The sequence below is a fragment of the Thamnophis sirtalis genome, unplaced genomic scaffold (assembly GCF_051295495.1).
Source record: "Thamnophis sirtalis isolate CommonGarterSnake01/CBP01778 unplaced genomic scaffold, rThaSir2_p1.2 scaffold_5, whole genome shotgun sequence".
Lineage (NCBI taxonomy): Eukaryota > Metazoa > Chordata > Lepidosauria > Squamata > Natricidae > Thamnophis > Thamnophis sirtalis.
The window spans coordinates 56,000,790-56,023,859 of NW_028261385.1; the positions used below are offsets into that span (position 1 = coordinate 56,000,790).

Below are 23,070 nucleotides of genomic sequence, written 5' to 3' on the forward strand. Positions count from 1 at the left end.
ATTTATGATGATTAGCATAGAGGTTTATAAAAAGAATGAACTGTCTGTAAGAAAGATTTTTGGTTGAAAAGATTTTTTATCCATGTTTGGTACTGAAATGAGAGCCATTACAGCAGAGAATTTTTTCCGGATACCTTTGTTTCACACAATGTACTACAGAAAACAAACACCCGAAGTTTGTTTTAATGACTATTTAAATCACTGAAAACTGCACTAACCAAACTTTCTGATTCCAGGCTGCCTTTGCATACCGTACAACTTTTGTTTCCCTTCCAGGTATTCTTAGAGGCTTGCAGCCACGCTAGCCATGTGTCATAATTATATGGACAACAATTCAAAGTCACTTGAACTGCACTTCAAATTTGCTGTAAACAGTAACGTATACATTTTCACAATAAGGTTATACAATAATGAAGGTCTTAACAATCTAACTGCAAAAGCACATATGGTTTATTTGTTCCACATATTTATGGCAAGGATGTGCAAAGCATATGTACAAAGTATAGAAAGCCTATTTTATTTCAAACTTGGACAAAACATCATGTCCCTGTCTTCTCTCTTGAGACAAAAGCAGGCTAGCTTATCGCCATTTCAATTGTTTTGATATCTTGCAACTAGCTGTTTAAAAAATTAAATCATATAGATTTAGAATGTACACCATCCAATATTAGTTGAGGCAGACTGCTCAAGGGAATGTGAGTTAAGCAAAAGTTCATTAGGAAACATTGAGCAGTTACTATAGCATTTCTGGGTGTATATATTTTATTGCTGCTTTTAAAGTTCTTGTATGGGGAAATTAAGCCTTCATAGGTTATTACATAATATTGTTGTCATGTTATGTATGCTAAGATTTTGTTTATATTGTCAAATACAAACATGTGCCCTTATGATATTCAACTTTCAAACTGCACAGTATAAAGTAATGTTGCTTTGGCTGTTAATCTGGCAAGGAGGCTTCCAAATATAAAGAATGTCCACTGTGCATTAGGAATAAACCTCAAACTAACAGCCAATTAAGTGTATTTTTCTGCTAAGTTGTTCAAAAGGTTTTCTTGAAGTGAAGTCATGCCTGTTTCTTTGCTGGGTTCAGTTTCTTGGTCCAGGCAACTGGATGATTTTTTTTTAATCTCTTCCCATTGTTTGCAAATGGAAGTATAAATATTAAAGTATTTCATATTTGATTTTTTTTTAAAGTTGTTCTTTGGGCCAATTTTATGTAGAGGGAATGTCAGATATGGATTACCACCTCATCTATTTTTGAGAACTTACGGAAAAAAAGAAGACTCTTGTGTCAAGTTGCCACTGTCCCTATGCTAGGATGGGGCCAATTGGAATATTGTAAATTTTGAGTACACTCTTATATGTGCAGTGTATTTATTATACATACATTAGTGTTCAAACTAATGACTTCTGGAAAGCCATTTCAGTGATCTCAGGAGAGCCAGTTTGCTTTAGTGGTTAAGGCAGCAAGCTCAAAATCAGGAGACTGAGTTCTAGTCTCACCTTAGGCAGGAAAACCAGCTGAGTGACTTTGAGTTAATCTGTCTCTCTCAGACAACCCATCTCACATAATTGTTGTGAAGAAAATAACAGGAAGAAGTATTGCGTACTTATTGCCTTGAATTATTATAAAAATAATAAAGGCAGGATAAAAATTAATGAATATGTATATTTTTTTAAATGTATTTATTTATCACATATTGATAGAAAATAGTTACTGACTATGCTAATTTCCTAAAACTTGCTGTTTCAATGTTTTAGAGCTGTCTGCAAATATTAAAAGCTATCAAATCTGATCTAGCAGCTTTCCAGAGGTATCTTTATTGCCCTGCAGAGCTGTAATCCATGATTCTTCTGCAATTCTTAAAAGACTAAGAAATTATTTCCATTTTCATTACATGAAGAAGAATGGAACTTGAAGAATGGAAATAATTGTTGATTCAAGACTGTTGAGTGTCATTATCAACATGTAGTAACACCAGAAACACCAGATAAATTCTTTGGTTGCAGAAGCACATTGTTACACATATTTAAACACTTCTCATTCCAGCAACTTGTATCACCTGATAGAAAATATTACAGAAGAAACTCTCAATAATGGCACATGTCAGTTGCAAAAGGATTGAACAGAAAAAGGAAGCTTTGTAATCAGATGAGTTTTCATTTGAAAATCTAAACAACACAGTCTCTCCCTCTCCCCCTCTCTCTCTCTCTCTCCATTATTCCTATATATTCTAGCCTACTGTATTAGAATGAAATAAAATCTGAAGGCAAGTATGCAGTACACTAACTAGACACTGGTTCTTTATTTCTGTAGAAAGAAGCAGAATAATATTTTTAGTTATACTTCTGTTATATTTCTAATGTTTTCTCTATTTAACTAGCAGTAAATTTACAAAATTACAAAGTAAGATATTGTCTGAACTGTCTCATTTGGACTTCTAGACTCTATGTCAACAACAACAAATTAAACATATAATAAAATTACTAATGTTAAAAAACAGTTCTAGAAACATCCTTGCATGCTACCAGGTGCCATAGTTAAGAAATTCTACAAATTGAGAAGGATCTTTATTTTTTCATAGCAGCTTATAAATCCAGAGGGAAGATGTAAACATACATACACTAGACTAAACAATGGCTAAATAGCAGTGACTATTCTGTCTCCCTTTTGCACATACCCCAAAAAAAATCTGTGGGAAAAAAACCTGTACAAATAAGTCGCAGCAACTCAACTCAAGTTTTCTGAAAATAACCTAAAGCTGACAAGTTAGTAGGAGGGTCTGGATGGTTTCAAGACACAGTTTTTAACTAAGAGTTGGACTTCTAACTGTTTTTTTAAGGAAAGATTTACATCCTCTTCTTGGCTAAATTACTTGTAAATTAATCACATTAATTACTTTGAGAGGATAAGCAGGAGGCTGGACAAGATAGAGACAGTGTCAGCCAATAAAGTCTGTGTTTGTTTAAAACAAATGTGCTGCTTGTGCTGCAGACAAATCCCCCATATAGTACAAAAATGGTAAGACTTAAACTCTTTAATAACCACTTATCTCAAATGTACATACTTTGGAGTTTTTACAGAAACATTCAAAATCCAGACAGATCCTTCTGTAATCACCAAGTTGGATTGCAACATTCTTTCTAGCTATAACTTCAAAAGCCATATGCTGTAAGTTTTCTAATTTTAAGGTTTCTTATATTAACAAAAGTAACGTTCTTGACAACAACTCAAACTGGAATATTAATATGCATATAAGAATCCATTATATTTTGATTATGTAAATTCTGCAATAAATTTAATTTTACATATTGACATACACGCTTTGATTATCTGAGGATTTCTTTTTATGTTCCAAGTGGAAGTCCCCCTTTTTAGTCAGGAGTTCACTTGCATTATATAAACAGGAACATGATGAAAAATAGTAATTTCTGCAACTGCTGTAAAGAGTACAGATTCAAAATGCAAATCTAATCACCTTGCCTCAATGTTAAGCGGTGTGAACATATGAATTTTGAAAGGGAAGGTTTGCCATTTTCTCCAGAATGTATCTGGCACATTTGTCTTAAATACCAACTTTTCTGCAATATCTTTTTGTATTCTCCAGCCTTACTCTGCTGGCCAACTACTGTTGATTTATTATCTTATAATTCCCCCCAAAGTTGGTCCAGGACAGATTGTAGTTGTTAAATAAGAACCATGTCAGTTATCCACTGTATTTTATTAATACGCTGTTACAATTGCAAGGATCAAGCCAGGATACACCAGGAAATGGCAAGCCTTAGATCAGAACCCCAAGACCCACCATATTCCATATCCTTGAAAACTCTGCATGAGCCTATACAAATTCCAATCCCCATTCTCAAATCATGTAAGCCATGCCAATTTGTGAGAGCAATTTTATGAAACATCTAGGCTTTTCCAACTTCTGTTGCCTAATATTGGTTGAGAATTCTAAGAGTTGCCACCACAATGCATCTAGAAGGCTTCAATTTGAGAAAACAAATATTGGAAGTATTCTGTATGCATTCTGTGATGTCATTCTCATCCCTAAGGATACAATAGCTGCAATTCTGTAGCAATCTATCAGGAGCCTAGTGGCTCCATTTTAAACTTTTTTAAAATTAAAAGACATAAACTTTCATGAGTTTCAGGTAATTTCATCAGATCCATTTCAATAAGCTGTAACTCTCAAAAGCTTATGCATTTTAGTAACATTCGTTAGTTGGAAAAGATGCTATAAATTTACATGGCTCTCCTCCTATAGCAGCGATCTATGAGTTTTCCAGCCAGAAAATGCAGACTTACCTGTACATCAGTTATCTCTGACTCCTACATAATGTTGTTTGTTTTTGGCTTATTCAGTAAATCAAGGTTTAAAATCTTGTCTCAGTATTGCAGATGACTATAGTTATTTAATTGACACCAACTTTTAAAACTAATTGCTGTAATTATACTTAATTAACACTAGCATTATGTTACATATTTCTGCAGTAGAAATATGTAAATTTTAATTTTTATATTTTAATAATTCCAGTAGAAAGGACTGTTATTGCCCTCAGCATAGAAAATTGGGAGTAGAAGCTAGTAATTATATAGAAGGGTATTATGCAAAATACTTGCATATTTTACATGATATCCTGTAACTCATATCTTTATTATGCCTTTCATTTATTATTAGAAATCTTTCTAAACAGTTCTTTGGCAGTAGCCACAAAGCATTTCATCCCCTTTCCAAAATTTTGTCAGTTAGGTTTTATCATTAATATTTATTAACAATCCAAGATACTGTTTTCTGTGTCTAATTCTCACTATACAAATGTTTTGTGCAGATCTCCAGAGAGTTCTGGAGTGACACATTTTTGGCAAAAATTGCTGGCTATTCATGGGAATCAATGTGAAATTAATGATATTAACCAAAATTAAACACAAACACACAGACACAAATAATAAAACTTTAAGCAGGCTTAATATTCCTTAAGATCCACAAAATTTGAATTTCAATAATAGAAGAATCTTTAAGCTTAACTTTAGCATAAACTCAAAAGAAAAGAAAAAGGTATGCTCAGAAATTTTAAAAATCTTATTTTAATTGGTTAAGCGTACAAATATTTATATAATTTGTACTTTCCCTTGTATGTTAAAATTACATCAAATAGGTTAACTATAATTGTGCTAGGCAGTGGCCCCCAGATTTTCTGTCACGAAGGTTTAGTTATGGAAGAAAAATTGTCTTCCACGGCTGGGGAAGGGAAGGGGCATGATTTTGCACACAACCTGCATTCTGGACATGGGCAGATGAAGCTTTGCTTCATTCACTCACTGCTTCCATGGCTCGGTTCCTAATTTGTTTGATATTCATTGTTTTTGGTACTCAGTATGCCTCCCGGAATCAATTAATAATTAATACTGAAATACTACTGTATATGCAAAATTCAGTTCACTATTTTGCTATAAAATGACATCCAAAATGGTAAATACATTTACCACAGATAACAAAGTCTGCTTTGTTTAAGTCTGTAATAAATGCAATAAATGAAATTGCAGGTAACAAATCCACTTGCACATCAGAATTACATTATCAAATTACCATTTTAAGTCAGGATAATAACATAATATTCCAGATTACAATTTGCATCATAAAAATGCATCATTCTATATTGAGTTTTGGCACAGAGGATATCAGTAGGCACTGCTCTTCTCTCCAACCATGAAATCTATTGCAACACTTTAAACATTATTTTGCTAGTACTTCCAATAGGTTATTCAATAAAGTAATTTTGTGGATTGTAGCTTTGGTTCCACCAATATAAAGGAAAGCATGTTCTTGCTATTGTTATGTTATCAAGACTACTGTCTATATTTTTTCTTTAAAGTTTAGAGTTTTATGTTTTGAAAGGCACAACCATATCTATTCTTGGATTAAAAAAATTAGAAAATTTAGAAAAATTTAGAATTTAGAAAATTTAGAAAAATTTAGAAAATTTAGAATAGCAGAGTTGGAAGGGACCTTGGAGGTCTTCTAGCCCAACCTCCTGCCAAGGCAGGAAACCCTATACCACTTCAGACAAATTGTTATCCAACATCTTCTTCACTTCATTCACAACTTCTGGAGGCAAGTTGTTTCACTGATTAATTGTTCTAACTGTCCAACTAATTGTTCTAATTTTTCCTCAGTTCCAAGTTGCTTCTCTCCTTGATTAGTTTCCACCTGTTGCTTCTTGTTCTAACCTCAGGTGCTTTGGATAATAGTTTGACTTCTTCTTCTTTGTGACAGCTCCTGAGATATCAGAACCCTGCTATCATGTCTCCCCTAGTCCTTCTTTTCTGCAACTGTTCTTCATATGTTTTAGCCTCCAATCACCTAATCATTCTTGTTGCTCTTCTCTGCACTCTTTCTAGTCTCCACATTTTTTTTTACATCGTGGAGACCAAAACTGAATGCAGTATTCCAAGTGTGGCCTTACCAAGACATTATAAAGTGGTATTAACACTTCACGTTGATCTTGATTCTATCCCTCTGTTTATGCAGCCTAGAACTGTGTTAACATTTTGGCAGCTGCTGCACACTGCTGGCTCACATTTAAATAGTTGTCCACCAGGATTCCAAGATCCTCTTCACAGTTACTACTACCAAGCAAGGTACCACATATACTGTACCTGTGCATTTTGGGTTTTTTGCCTAAATGTAGAATATTACTTTTTTCACCATTGAATTTCATTTTGTTAGATAGTGCCCAATGTTCAAATTTGTCAAGATCCTTCTGTATTTTAAACCTATCTTCTGGAGTGTTGGCTATTCCTGCCAGCTTGGTGTCATCTGCAAATTTGATGAGTTCCCCATTTATCTCCTAATCCAAATTATTGATGAAGATTTTGAAGAGTACTGGGCCTAAAACAGAGCCTTGGGGTACTCCACTGCATACTTCCCTCCATGTAGATGCAGTTACAAATCCATCTAGTGGTGATGCTGTCTAACCCACATTTTTCTACTTTATCTAATAGTAGGTTATGGTCTACTTTGTTAAATGCTTTACTGAAGTCCAAGTAAATTATATTGATGGCATTCCTCTGGTCCACTAATTTTGTCACTTTGTCAAAGAATGCAATAAGATTAGTCTGGCATGATCTGTTTTTGACAAACCCATGTTGACTTTTGGCTATTACTTTGTTTACTTCTAGGTGTTCGCTAATTTGTTGCTTGATTATATTTTCCAGAATCTTCCCTGGTATTGAGGTCAGGCTGATAGGTCTGTAGTTTCCTCGGTCTATTTTGTTTCCCTTTTTTGAAGATGGGAACCACATCAGCTCTTTTTCAGTCCTCTGGTAGTTCCCCAGTGCTTCAGGATTCTGAAACATATCTGAAATTTATCCTCTGAAAGGATAAATTTCTTGTCACAAATTCAAAGAAGGCAAGCCATCTTTAATTTAGGCACCACTTTTTACTTATAATTTGTCTACAATAGAAATTAGAAGGAAATGGATACATTGCACATTTGACGTAAAGGAGTATAATCAAACATGCAATTTCAGAAAAGTAGAGTGAAGTACAATCTAATAAAACTTTTCATTCCATAGCGAATGAAAATTAAAAGCTGATGAAAAGAATAATCATGGATGCTTGACTAGATCAATTATTAGATTTATCCAGCAATCCCTACCTCCCTTATGGATAAATTCCTTGTGTATTTATTTACTTTATTTTTATTACACACCTGTTTTAGTCTTGCTAGTTCCTTCAAAGCTCGTGCCCATTGTTGCTTGTAATGTAGTTTTGCTTTAGTAGCCGATTCCAACTTTCTTTCAAGATCCCCCTAGTAAAAAATAATTTTATTAATATACACTACAGTAAAAAAACCTGAAATAATCTTTACACAATCAGTTACGCAGAATTTGGATTCCAAAAGCTGCTTAGTACAATATGCACCATTAAACTGTTATGCAACTTGATATAAATATTGTGACATAAAATAATATTCTTGTTTAAGCAAGAACCTTATTTTTATTGTCAAACAAAGCAAAACTAGATTGATTTGCATTCCAAGACAGTTCATATAAACAGTTTTTAAATATTTCAAAGGAGTTAGATAACATTTATTTTTGTAAAATACACACCAGCTATTCATTTTTTAGCTTAATTGAGTATGAAATGTCTTTGTATGTATTATCAGTGAATTGCAGTTAATGTTTGTTTTCCATTTGTTCAGACTGTAAGGTTAAATCCTCAGTATGAAAGATTACATTTCTGTAATAAATGACTACCTGCATTCAAAATTAACAGAAAGTGGTACTCTCTTTGATTTCTTTCTTATAGTAATACTGACATTTGGACTTCTAAAATAGTTCATTCTTAAACATACTTCTGCTTTAGCTATGAAAAACTGAATTATACTATTGGTAGCTTATAGACCCTAATATTAGGTTAATAGGTTAGAAAACTAATGTCCTAAGTCATCAAAACAAAGCTTTGACAAAGAATGAATCATGATTTTGTAGTTATCAGTAATAAAATAATTTGAAAAATACACCAATAAATTAATAAATAAGTCACAGCTTACAGAAGGATACTATCACTGGCAGTTTCTCTGTACAGTAAATATTACTTTGCTTTGTCCACATTTTGGCTGCCGTCAAACGTAAAATTGATTTCCTGATTTTCTTAAGTGAGTTACTATGCAATTAATGCATGATGTGCTTTAGGAATGAATATAATTGAAAAGGAGGTGGGATTAGAAGTTGATAGCTGTACCTTCTCTAAAGTTAGAATGCCTATTTCTGATTGCAGTCGGATTTCCGGTCGGTTACTCTGTTGCTCCTTATATTGCTGAAATTCTTTCTCCAGAGCCTTATGCTTGTTTTCTGTCTCATATAGCTGTTTTCAAAAACAAATAACCTGAATGTATTTAACACTTGGATAACACAGATCTGAGAGAAACATTTTTTTTGGCCAACACAACACATATTACATTTATAATATGTGCTTATATTCTCCAAAGCTTATGAAGTCCTCCAGAAATACAGATTTAGAGGAAAAACAGAAAGTGAAAATTATAGTGCATCAAACACAGTCCTCTGGTAACATGGATTTAGCTCCATTATTTCTTCATCACTGGGTAGAATAAAACCATTCTTGGGAACAGTACATATACCTTGCTTAGGAAAGTTACTTAACTGCAAGTTAAACTCAACAGAATCTAGATATATTGTGGCTGATGTGTATACATGCTGTTGGACTTTCTGCCACAAAACAACACTGATAATTAAATACAAAATGGCTTTAATTAATCAATCTCAGCTCTGATTAACTTACAGCATTATAGTTTAGTTTCTGCAGTAGTAGTAAGGCTTCTTACTTGCATATGAAACATATCTTTTGTCTCCAAATGCACAAAAAGACACTAGCTACATGATACAACTTAGAAAACAGAGCGAGGGGGGGGGGAGATATCTGAAGTCAAATCAGAGAATTTCAAAACTTCCCTAGTATGTAAAAAAAGAAGCAAATATTTGAAGATAAAAATGTTATGGTGAGAATGTGGGAGTTAATGTCTGTATTATGGATAGTATAGCCAGATGTTTGGCTTGACCACTAAAAACAATTTTTAATGTTGTCTTTGTGTGGAAGTTTTTTCTTAGAAAATATGAAGGATTTCTGTTCTTGTTTCAAGTGGAGGAAGAGGAGAACATGTACTGCTTTTTACTTGACTTTATCTTTTTGTTATCATCAGCTGACATTGTATGTCTTATCCTTACATTTTATATTAATAATTTAATTACTGAATATGAAAACAATGCATGGCTTTGATTATGAATGGCTGCAATGAAGATTAAAACAACATAGGACTAGGAAAAAAATAATGCCTACAAGGCTACCCCCAATATACACATGCATGTGGATACAATTCAGATGACCAAAAGAAACAAAAATGTAATAGATACAAGAATGCTGCTCCATGAGGTTTTTAATGTCAAGTCCCCCCAAAGTTTGAGGCCAATTGAGAAACCAGTGTTAAATATATAGTTGATCTTCAGAATTAAAGAAAGAGATGCTTCAGTAAGCAATAAAATTCTTAGACAATTTAGGCTAGGGGTCGCCAACTTTTGGACCTCAGAGACCATTACATTCATAATTTTAAATGCACTAATATCACTAATATCTTTTAAAAAGGTAAATAGTATTTAGTGCAATATAAAAAATGCAAATCATTTTTCTGCGGACCATCAAAATTTTCACCCGGGGACCACCGGTTGGTGACTGCTGATTTAGGCATGCATTAATCAAACGGATAGCACTAATACATTTACTTTTAAAATTTACATCTATTTCTAGTATTAATAATTTAGCTATGTCGGAAAATATAAACAATTCGTACTTGTTCTTGTGCACGGATCTTGCCCTCTTCAAATTGCCTAATTCTCGCCCTTTCCAGCTCAATCTGGTGTGCACATTCTTGTCTGACTCGTCGTATTGTATCCTGAACTTCTTGCTGATTTCGTTCATGTTCTGCTTGGAGTTCCTTCTTTAACCGCTGGAGCTTAACATGAGTTTTTATAAAAGCAGTTTGAATACACGCATTCACATTTGAACAACTTAACATTTGGCATTACTTTATTAATGTGTCCATTTGTTTCTTTGTACTTTCAAAATCACTGCATGTAGCTAATTTTAACTTTTTAATAAACTACAATATCACTTTATTCAGTTATCTTCATTTAGAGAGCTTGAAATAGGTCTTAGAACATTTAATAAAAAGTTATACCTTTGTCAATCAGCAAAAGTTACACATAGAAAATAAAATATTGTATTTTATGCCAATTTTCAAAGGATCTGCGAAGAAAAAAACCAAATCCATATTGCTGGCAAAAATTATAGTAATAAAACACCTAAAATGATTGGCAATCACTGTGACAAAAATATTGTTTTTTTTAAAAAAAGAAAGTACTGTACAATGGATAGCATAGTTTGGCATCCATTTACCTCAGCTTCAGCACTGACCAGCTGTTTTTCACGTTTTTCTAAGTCAGTTAAAGTTTTCTGAAGTTTTTCTTCCAAAACTGTATACTCTGCAACCTAAGGCATATATACAGAAGAAAGTAAAATGGACAAAATGGGAAATATTGAAATATTTCTAAAAATGTAACCTAAATACTGCCCTTTTAGTTGACTATTTTAGTTGATATGTCTCATAATTTTGATACTCTAATTAATGCTGGAGTTTGAAGAAGCAGTACAGAAAGAGGATTTATGCTTTTGAGGAAAACTAATATTATCAGAGAGCCAATTGTGCAAAGATGCACAATTAGGTCTTCCATACATACTGAATTCTGAAGTGTCAATATTGTTTTTCTAACAATGGCAGACTTCCTTAATTTCTGTATCAAAAAATATATATCAAAGGATCCTAGACTATAATTCTGTGTTTGATTTATTTATTTCAGACTTGGTGAACCCTTTGCATTTGTATAAAATGAATGAATAAATCATTCTGTTGTTACAATGAGAATAATGCTTCATTGAAGCTTATGTTGCCATATCCTGAATTTGTTATATTCTGGGAAGAAGAGCTCACACATATTAGACTTTGAAAAACATTTTAACATTCAACATTAAAAATATTTTAATTTTTAACATTTATTACTTGAATGTTAAACCTGATATATATTACAAAGAAATGGATGGCTGGACAACAGAAATAGATTCCCTGCACCTTCGTTATGGTTTAGAGAAAACATACGCGTCAGCTGTCTTTTTTACACACTTAAGAAGAATAAAGAATAATGCAGCTTAACATGTGAATAGTAATAAAGTCTGTACTGTTTCAAAATGAGATAGTATTTTTATGCAATTTATCAGTTACAGAAAATTCTTGACACTGCTTCTATTCAAAGTTTATCGTGGTAAATGGTCTCAGAAGACAATGACATATGAGAATTCTAAAGTGAAAGCACTTACTTTTTTCTTTACCAAGGCTTCTCTTTCTCTATCCCTTTTTTTCCACTCTTCTGCCAGTGCTTGCATATGAGCCAACTCCTTCTTCTTCAACTACAAGAAGTGGTTTTTATTTTATTTTTATTTTATTTCATTTCGGGGGGGGGGGGGGGGAGGAGAAAGACACACAGTTCTATCATTAATCTCTGGATTATTGTTTCCACTTATGATATCATGTACAATCTAAGTTATCTGATATAACAAAAAATACTTATGTTATATTTGAAAATCCATTACCAATGGATAGTTCCTCTAGGTGAAAACCTAAAACTAATGAGATCATTACTGACACGTACATGTGCACATACACTGTATAATTTGTATTTTTCTGGATTTCATTCTGCTACTTTGTTTAATATGTAGATTATATTGTTTCATAATAAGCAACCCATGAATAGGAGATTTTGAGCAGTTAGATCAAAACATGAACAGTAGTATTCTGTACCTTCAATGTGTACATTGAATGTCCAGAATATTACTGTTAATGTACATTGTATAATAATGAAAATGCAGGATCTGTAAGAGAAATTGCCCATCTAAATCCCTACTCTGGTTAAGCAATTCATGATAATATCTTAAACTAGATCATTTAAATCAGAAGGTCAAATCCTGAAGCAACAGCAAATAAACGTTTCTTGGATATCTATCGTGGTCATTTTGTTTTAAGTATTCTGCCTATTTATCTCTTGGAAGAATAGCTTTGGTAATTTTACCCCTCATTAATCAAGTGGTCAGTGTCTTCAAAAGTTCTTTTTTGTACTCTAGAGTTGAATCATGGATCTCTTTGTTTTAGCACACCTTGGTTATGTCTAAGTTCATTTAACTGTTAGATTTGTATCCTGCTTTACATTCTAAAAGGTAAAGATATATTCATGGCATGCATGGGTATCTATTTTTCCCATAATAAATCCTGGGGGATAAGGGATAGTATCTAGTAATAGAATCTGCAGGATCCTACTGCTTTTTTTCAGCATGCTTTTTCCGGTATGAAAACAATCTGCTGCTTTGGTATGTGTGGTATCACCCGGTGAGTTACAATGCCTGAAGATGGCCTTAAACCTTCCTGTCTCCTAGATCCTAATCCAATACTTTAACCAAAACACCACACTGGCTCTGCTCTATGCTTTTTATCTCTACTTTGTAATTACTCTACATTTACGTATTGACAGCCTTTGTGAACAATCTGATATTTCTGATGTTTCTTTATAGGCATATTGCATTAAGAGCCTTCTGCTTCTAGGCTTACCTTCTGCATTGAGTATTATCACAACTAATGTTTTTTCCTCTTTGCTTGTGTAGCAGCCTGATTATATAATATATAATATATATATAATATATATAAAATAGATCTATACCTGTCTCTCTTTATTTATCAGCACAAATGCAACACAAATGTAACAAAGGCAACAGTAAAAATAATGGCTTTCTGTCGTGATGGCCTCTTGTGACAAGCCAATAGACAGAGAAAGGAAGCAGTATGCTTCCTCCCATATTTGGGCATACCAGGGGTTGTGACGCAATACATACCTATTTCCCTGGTCTAGCTGATAAGGAGGAGAACCTTGTGGCTTAGTGGTTAACACAACTGCTTAATATGTAATACAGCACAGGTTCAAATCCCAGTAATGGTATGGCTAGCTAAATAGCTTGAAATAGATCTATACTAGTCTCTCTTTATTTATTTATAAGCACAAATGCAACATATATATATATATATATATATATATATATATATATATATATATATATATATATATATATATATATATATATATATATATATATATATATATATATATATATATATATATATATATATATATATATATATATATATATATATATATATATATATATATATATATAATATCTATATCTAATCTATATCTATATATAATTTGTGATGATAAATAAATAAAGGGAGACTAGTATAGATCTATTTCAAGCTATTTAGCTCTCATCAGCTAGCCATACCCTTACTGGGATTCGAACCTGTGCTGTATTGCATCTTAGGCAAACGTCTTAGCCATTATGCCACAGGTCTCCTCCTTATCAGCTGAAGCCAGGGAAGAAGGTATATATTTAGTGTCACAACCCCTGGTAAGCCTCAATTATAGGAGGAAGCTAACTGCTTCCATCATCTGTCAATCGGCTCGTCACAAGATGTTTGTGACAGATTGACAGATCTGTCGATTGACAGATGATGGAAGCAGTTAGCTTCCTCCCATAATTGAGGCTTACCAGGGGTTGTGACACTAAATATATATATATATATATAATATATATAATGTGTGTGTGTGTGTGTGTGTGTGTTTGTGTGTGTGTGTAATATTTAATAATAATTAAATTAATTAAATGTAATTAGTGTCACAACCCCCTGGTATGCCCAAATATGGGAGGAAGCTCACTGCTTCCATTCTCTGTCCATCAGCTCGTCACAAGAGACCATCCAGACAGAAACCCAATATTTTTTAATGTTGCCTTTTGTTATATTTGTGTTGTATTTGTGCTGATAAATAAATAAAGGGAGACTAGTATAGATCTATTTCAAGCTATTTAGCTCTCATCAGCTAGCCATACCCTTACTGGGATTCGAACCTGGGCTGTATTACATGTTAGGCAGATGTGTTAACCACTAGGCCACAGGCTCTTCTCCTTTATCAGCTGAGCCAGGGGAATAGGTATGTAATTAGTGTCACAACCCCCTGGTATGCCCAAATATGGGCAGAGAATGGGTTTCCATTCTCTGTCCATCCGCTCGTCACAAGAGACCATCCAGACAGAAACCCAATATTTTTTAATGTTGCCTTTTGTTACATTTGTGTTGTATTTGTGCTGATAAATAAATAAAGGGAGACTAGTATAGATCTATTTCAAGCTATTTAGCTCTCATCAGCTAGCCATGCCATATATTTTTAATACATATATTAAAAAATATTGGGTTTCTGTCTGGATAAACTCCAAACCTTGGGAAGTATTCATTCACTCTGCTTGCCCAACATTATAGCAAACTCATTGTATGATGTAAAGGACAGGAGGCTACTATTTCTTTCCATCGTCTACGTACATCCACAGTTAACAGCTGTAAAAATTATGAAATAACCTGATTCTCAAAAAGATCTTCCTGTAGTTCCTTCCACATTTCTAGTTCAAGTGCTGCTTTATATTCCAGAGTTTCTCTTGGTTCAGTATGGACTTCAGGCTGTACTTTAGGAACACCTAGTACCTCATCGGCACCTAAACACTAAACATGGGATAAAATAAATATTTTCAAATGATTTATAATGAAATGCTTTCTCTCTTAACTTAAAATGATACATATTTATTTACCCGAGAAGAATCAGACACCACTACTTCGTGCATTTTCACCAGTCCATAATCTTCTAGAGTCACTATATATGAAAGATCTGCAATCTTGTTGCTTGGCCTGTAAAGCAATAACACATTTCTTTTTTCATTCAGCTATAAAAGAAAGTTCTTGAACTTTCACAATAAAGAGAAACAGAAACATTTTTCAATGATAAAACTACATAGCTATCATATTTTGACATTACACAGGATTTCCCTCTTAATCATGGAAATATGTTGTTTTTTAATTTCATTCTTTTATATTGTTGTTCTTAAGAATTGCCCAGAGTCTTCTAAAAGTTCAGGTTCTTACATCTTGACCTGATTTTTAAAAAATTGAGATAACTTGGTACATGCTGAAAGACCAATAGCATTTGCAAGATGTGTTACATTTAAACAAAAAGTAGTGAATTATTTTGCATCACATTTGCTTGTCCATGCTTCACTAGGAAACTGAGATGATGACTATTAATCCTATATATTAGCTAGTATTTTAATAATGTATCAAATGTCCTAAATTCTACTAATATTTCTTTATCTTAGATACATACATATATATTTCACTTGTATATAGCCACACATCCTAATTTAATCAGTCCATATAAGAATACTAATGTTTTAAGAACAAAAGTTTTAGCCTTTTAAAGATACTATTTCTTTTTCTGCACAATTAGGAAAACCAGTTTAAAAATCTAAACCAATTGTAAAATCTGCCAAGTATGGATGTAGGTTGGCGTATCTTGATGAATTATAGGCTCTTTTAATTGTTTTGGTTGAGTAAAACAATGAAATCCTCACTCAGCAAAACCTTTATTTGCAGTTTACATTCCCCACACATTTTCATTAATACCTAATAATGCAAGTAAAATAAAATATTGAGTATCTAAATATAAGAAAAATTATAAATATAAATAGTCCAACCTAAGCAGAGAACTATAGTCACTTCATTGCATTAGAAAATTGAAAATTGAAGAAAATAATTATTTCTCTGAGTCAGTGTCCATAAAGCTAATTAGATCTGAAGCAGTGCCATCTAGTGGCTATTATATTCAGCTACACTGCGATTCATGATTTATCTTACTAACAATACAAGGATATCAAATCTGAATGATCAACTACGTTACAATTCGTAATTCAAACATATTTTAAAATGAAAAAAAAATGTACAAAGTACTAATGCATTGTATTAAGTTATTAAATGAATAATAAACAATGAAATAAATTATTATTAAATAGTCCATACATCATATTTGTTGAGGATGAGAAACATTAATCCATGCTATTATAAAGAATTGGCTTTATTGCAGGAACCCCAATTTTTCAAAATATTACCCTTGTGCTGCTGTAAAAGGAATAGTTTCACTGAAAGTCTGACGCCAACACTGCTCGCCATTTCCTCCCAGAAAACGTGTTTTTTCCATGGACAAAACCTTCGAAAGCTGGAGTCTTGCAACTCCTAGAAGCAAGTCTTTAGTTGTTTTATCTTTATGCCACAGTTCCACTAGCAATGGTAACCTGAAATGCAGGAAGAAAATAGGTAATTTATCACTTTTTTGTATGTCTTCCCCTACTTGTCTCAGTGGAAGTATGCATCTTTTATTTTTCCGATGTACTTTGCATGGAATTAAGGTGAAAGGTATAAGTAGTTTAAACCAGTTATACAAAAGAACACAAGAATGCAGTAAACAATTATATTTTTCCACAAGTTAATGCATTTTAATTAAATTGTTTATATATAAACAAATAAGCACAAATAAATGCAAAAAGGCTTTAAAAGTACAATCACTTGAAATGTAAAGATACTCATATTGTGATTTAGCCAATTGCTATGGCAATTCATTCTAAAAGAAATCCTAGTATTATTAATATATTTTTAGACTTCATCTGCCATTTTACGTTTTACAATTCTAAAAATAGGAGGCAATTCTAGATTGGAAATTCAATGTAGTTGTTATTTTAATTTTTCCATTCCTAAATGTTTAACTATTGACATTTGAAAGCTCATTGTAACATATTTGCATTGTCACAACAGCTGTCAGGGTTCATAAACACACTCTTGATATATTTACTTTTTCAATTAACAAGTATTATTTCCTAAAAGTACATTCAGTTTAAAATAAGCATTAGTAGTTTTATAGCCTTCAATTGTTTAATCTGGGTCACAACATGATAAAATACAGAATCCTTTTCATGATAGTAGCAGGCAAAGCCTGGAATACTAGACATATAGTAAAATCTTTTTTTCCACCATGAATTTCATTACCTGGCATGCTCCTCCCAAGAATAACTTTTTTAAATGTGCCTGTTGGTGGCTACAAACAAGAATGACATTTTAACCAGTTAAGGGGCTGATGTTTAGTAGAATAGTAGTACTGATATGTCAATAAGGAACACTTCCTCCTTCCGAGATTAGAAGGACAAACCTAAATGTCCATTAAACTGTTGAAGCAGGAGAAAAAAGTTAAATTGACATGGCCATAAGGGCCTACATATTGTGTTAACAGAGAAATATTGTTTAAAATGGCTGTGTTCCAATATACAGTACAGATTTTTTATTTACCTGCTCTGGATGGTATGCCCTGGAAGCTTCTGGTATGGAGCATGAAACTCCGTGTAAGAATCCCTTGATGAGTGAATGTGTTTAGGTTAGTCTTAATGTTATTCTTAAATACCTCTATGCAAATAGGAATAGTAACTTGAATCATCAGGCTTGCTTTTAAAAAGCCAAGGGATCAGAGGGAGATTCAAGGAGGATTACTCGTGTAGCAACTCAATCTAGCAACAGAAATCCAGATGGAGGGTGGTCCCACCAATCTCATGGTGAGGGAAATATTCTCCACTATGCTGCTCCAATTCATCTGGTTTCAAAAAAAGGATTAAGCAACTTTACAGCCAAAAGTGGTAGCCCTTGCCTTCTCCTATGCAACTGACAAAAATACTTGGTATGAGTAGGAGAAATAGACTGAATAATGTTTCCCAATAAGGGTGTGCTTGAAGGACTTAACTGAAATAGCAACTCTAGCCATTTAAGATTCTTCTGATATAATCAGAAAGTCAGGGATTTCCTGTCCAGACAGAAAAGGGAAATTGAGATTTTAAAATATGGATGTAGAAAAATAAGACAATGTAAATTTAGTGAAGAGTAAAAACAGGGCGGGACATTGCTATCTAAGTGATACAAAAGAAAACTATTTGATCTTGCCTACTAGAGCAATGGTAAGATATGCATACTATTTCAATCAGAAATGAAGACACTATTAAATACTACCTGGGCTCTGGAGCTGGCAGTTGGCAGCACAGTATTGAGCTGCTTACGTGCTTTCTGTGGGGAAGGTACCAATTGATGTTAATTGGGAGTGAGAAGGTCCTGCCCTCGATCTATGTAGAGTTCTGCTGGGTTTGGTAGTAATCTCTCTAATCCTTTTTAATATATAAATGAAGCTGCTAAGTGAAATAATCTGTTGCCATGGGGTGAGGAATGCTGATGATACTCAGTTATACAGTATATCTCTATCCCTGGCAGAGATATGTGATTGACATTTTGTCATAGTGTAGGAAGTTGCAGGAGTTTGTATGGGAAGCTTCAGCTGAACTCTGGCCAGACTGTCTGGTTCTGAATTTGGAGGCCTTCTGGTTTTGGGACTTTACCATCCTTGGTACTTGATGAAGTGGTACTGCCCCAGACAGACCCAGTATGCAATATGGGTTTCTTCTAGATTCACAACTCCTACTTTGCACAGCTTCGTGTTGTGTATCACTTGTGTCCCTTCCTGGAATGTGAAGCTCTACTTACAGTCACTCATACGTTCACCTTCAGAACAGATTATTGTAAAATGCTCTATGGGCGGTTGCCCTTCAGTAGCTTCAGCTGGTGCAATTGAATTTTGTACCTTAATTTGATCTGTACTTGGAAGTTTTTACCTGTTTTTCACTGTTTTTAATTTATGCTGTTATTCATGTCTTTAAATGGTTTTATTATAATGGTGTAAACTGTCCAGAGTCACTTAGATTAGATAGGTGGTACATAAATTTAATAACTAAATAAAACTATTAAATTCAATACTTTTTCTGTGTTTTCATTGTAACATTACAACACTAAATTTTTAGTGTTAAGTTTCTGCAATATATTCTTATCTCTGAAAGTAATATCACAAACTTCTGTGAGGCAATTAGGGTCCCAGACTCTTATCTGCCACCTGGCTGAGTCTATGATGACAATTTGATCTATTTTTTTCTGCTTGTTAATTTAGTATTGGCATAAATTCTGTTGTAAATTCTATGATTGGCATAGAGTTGTAAATTCTGCTCCCCATAAAAAGGTAGGATCACATACTTTTAAAAGAACCATAATTTCTTTTTAAAAACACATCACACAAACGTAGGGACAAGATACATATGCTATCTGACAAACAAGTAATTTAGAACAAATTTTAAATGGTAAACATTTTAGTATGGGAAACTTAGTTTACATAAAAAAGAATATATTAATGTATATTATTAAAACAATCTCTCAGTACATAAGTTACCTGCAAAAGGTATCTTGAAGCTGATAGGGCATAGTTGCAAAATCAAATGCACAGTAAGACTGTGGAAGAAATACTTCCATGTTTTTTCTTACTTCCACAGGAGGATTTGTCATAATGGGTGCAGCACTGCCAAAAAATGGGTATGAATACCTATGGAGGAAGACAAAATTATTATCAAATCAACCTGACCAGTAATTTTAAGCAAATTTCAGGAAATATATTATAAATTCAAAGTACTAATAGCTTAATAAAATCTCTGAACTTGAAAATTGAAATATTCAATATTAATTACAAAATTTGTCAGGGAGACTGAAGTAATAGTAACCTCACTAGACATCTGTACATGTTAAGTCTTGTTTTATTGCAATACATTCAGAGAAGATTGAACAGAATTCTATTTTTGAAATGGGGATTCCTTGATATAGCCACGCAGTTTATTTGATTGTGGCCTAATGTGATCTGTCAGTCAAATATAGCAAGGTTTATGACTTATTGATAAAATTAGCTAATTGTGGTTCATTCAACAAACCATGGTGCAGTGAGACATATAAAATCAGTCTACATAAAAGTGATCTTTTGCACCATTTTGAAGGGATGTTATCTCCCTATAAATGGGGTAGGATGCCTGTCACTCCCAAAAAATCTCCAACTTCTGCCCACCTAGCAGTTCAGAAGTGTGCAAACCTGAATAGATAAACAGGTACCAATTCAGTGAGGCTCATTAATGAGGACATGAAAGGATCCCCCAACTGGGCATCCCCTGGGCAACGATGATGTAAGTTGCTAAGCTATAAATTATATTTTACTACTACTAATGCCTCATATAATATTCTACAACAGAATCTAGCAAAGAATATCATGATTTAGCTTAATTAAACTCAGCCACAATATGAGAAATCCAAACCAAAATAATGTTTGGTCAAAGAAAAAGCAATTAACGATGACTAAAACATTGTTATTGTATTTTCCTTATATATCATTCCATTGTTAAACCACATCTCCAATTATCCTGATTGGCCAATTTACTGCATTTTAATCTCAAAATGTCTGAGATCCCAGCAAAGACACACTTGTTATCGAAAAATAATTGTTTCTTACAATATATCAGAATGCGAACAATCTCAACATTTCTAGAAGAGAACAACATATTTAAGGTTTTAGCATTTATTAACAAGAAAATATTTTCCAAAGGAACTCTCATAAAATAGTTTTTTTCATACAGTGTTTACTTAAGATCTATATCTATATCCTAAGATTTTACATTGTTTTATATAACAAAAATAAATCATGCCCATAAATCATTCATTCCCAATGAATTACAGTGTAAAGCTTTCATACCTTAACATACAATTAACAGGAAATCCAGCATCCAGATTATGGACAGCTCGTAAATCTATCGAAAAACAAAAATGATGGGATGATGCAGGAACAGCAATTTTTTGTCCTGTAGTGGATTCAGAAGTACTGGGATGTTGAGTCTGAGAAGCAGGCATTTTACTTTTCAAAGCTGCAAATATAAACACAAGATTAACTTTTTAAAAAGTCTTAGCTTTTCTTTCAATAAAGACTTTTCAATCTTTGATATACTGTTGCAACCGTTTTAAATAAGTGTAAGTTACTATTAGTCTAAGGTGCAATGGCTCAGCAGTTAGAGACCCTGAACTTGTCAGCTGGAAAGCTTACAGTTGGGTTTGACACCTGAGTGCCACATGACAATAGGAAAGGATACAAATGGAAGTAGATAAATAGGTACCACTCCGGTGGGATATCTATCTATCTATCTATCTATCTATCTATCTATCTATCTATCTATCTATCTATCTATCTATCTATCTATCTATCATCTATCTATCTATCTATCTACATATATACATATACATATACATATATATATACATATACATATACATATACATATACATATACATATACATACACACATACATACACACACACACACACACTATTTTAGGTTCATACAAAATATTCCATGTGGCATCTTGAAGACAATTTGTGTGATTAAGGCTGAAATTTCTGGAAGACTAGTATTTACAAAATATATTTCCAGATTGCAAAAGGTTTCCATATAAGGGCAAAAATCATATAAATCACAGTTACTGTATTCTGTTTACACAGAAAAAAAAACAGGTGTTTTTATACCAACAAACTACTTTAAAATGAAACATGAAACCTACAACCATAAGCAGATGATGCTCTCAAACTAAACATAAAGTGATTCCATAAGTAGATTATAATCACCTGCTGACTCGTTTGATCTACTCAGCACTTTTACAATGTTTTAAATTAGATTAAATCATTGTGCAGAGTAACCTTTTTTTCTATGCAACAAGATACAATACAAGAATAACTTAGGGGTAGAGAAAATAATCAAGTTAAAGGTTATTTACCTTTTTTCTGTAATTTTGGGTTTTTGTCATATTGAATACTTTCTACTTCACTTTCTGTAGCATCTTCTTTTATGGGAGGCGAATGCTGTGTCTGAGGTAGGATATCTTGAGAGCCATTTTCAGGTCTCCCTTCTTTATCAGGTATTGGAGACAAGTCTCTTTTCACATTTTCAGTCTCAGGCTTTGCAGCTGGTTGGATTATAGGCTGAACAAACCCAAAGCAAGATTTATGATTAGCATTAATTTCATTTTCATGTAACAGGGATCATCAGTATATTTTTATTGTATTCTACACTTTAAGTAGTAACACAAAGTAAATAACAAAAAATGAGCGGCACCTGACAAATTCTGCCATCCTTTTGAAGTGAAACTGATACTCCAACAGTAGGTGCCATATCCAAAGGCATGGGTGGCAGTTTTTGCCGAGCTCTATTAGGTGGAACAAGAATAAATGCTCCTTCTATAGCTACTGGATGCTGGAAAATTTCGGCACTTCCTTTCTTTAATAAGCTAGTTAAAAGAATTTCAGTACTTCCAAGAGATTGGTCCCCACAGCAGAGATGAATCTAGAAGTCAAAAAAGTATTATGAGGAGAAAAAATAGACAAATAGATCATACTAATTAGCTATATTTAAAGAATTTACACAATCACCTCCAAATGCAAACACTATTCTTTAAATATAATGCACAAGCATTCGTAATGAATCTTAGATTAACTTCTTATGGAAGCAAATTCCCTAGAATTTAATGTTCCTCAGAGTGTCTTATTTTCTAAAATCCCGAATGTTTCAAGTCACA

At 33.1% G+C, this 23,070-nt stretch overlaps 1 protein-coding gene across 4 annotated transcripts in view; it reads right to left on the minus strand.

Moving 5' to 3' along the window:
* CEP120 (centrosomal protein 120) overlaps nucleotides 1-23,070 on the minus strand; it is a 34,670-nt gene that overhangs the window by 2,613 nt on the left and 8,987 nt on the right. The window contains exons 7-18 of one of the 4 annotated variants that reach the window (XM_087715846.1): nucleotides 22,611-22,838; nucleotides 22,273-22,477; nucleotides 21,203-21,308; nucleotides 19,865-20,014; nucleotides 16,671-16,853; nucleotides 15,321-15,417; nucleotides 15,094-15,234; nucleotides 11,955-12,044; nucleotides 10,980-11,072; nucleotides 10,375-10,536; nucleotides 8,751-8,873; nucleotides 7,717-7,815 (exon numbers count right to left, since the gene is read on the minus strand). In XM_087715846.1, the coding sequence (XP_087571972.1) occupies nucleotides 7,717-7,815; nucleotides 8,751-8,873; nucleotides 10,375-10,536; nucleotides 10,980-11,072; nucleotides 11,955-12,044; nucleotides 15,094-15,234; nucleotides 15,321-15,417; nucleotides 16,671-16,853; nucleotides 19,865-20,014; nucleotides 21,203-21,308; nucleotides 22,273-22,477; nucleotides 22,611-22,838 (1,677 nt within the window). Of the gene's footprint in view, nucleotides 1-7,716; nucleotides 7,816-8,750; nucleotides 8,874-10,374; nucleotides 10,537-10,979; nucleotides 11,073-11,954; nucleotides 12,045-15,093; nucleotides 15,235-15,320; nucleotides 15,418-16,670; nucleotides 16,854-19,864; nucleotides 20,015-21,202; nucleotides 21,372-22,272; nucleotides 22,478-22,610; nucleotides 22,839-23,070 lie in introns of all 4 variants that reach the window. The other 3 variants (XM_014070961.2, XM_087715847.1, XM_087715848.1) reach the window with 3 other exon arrangements.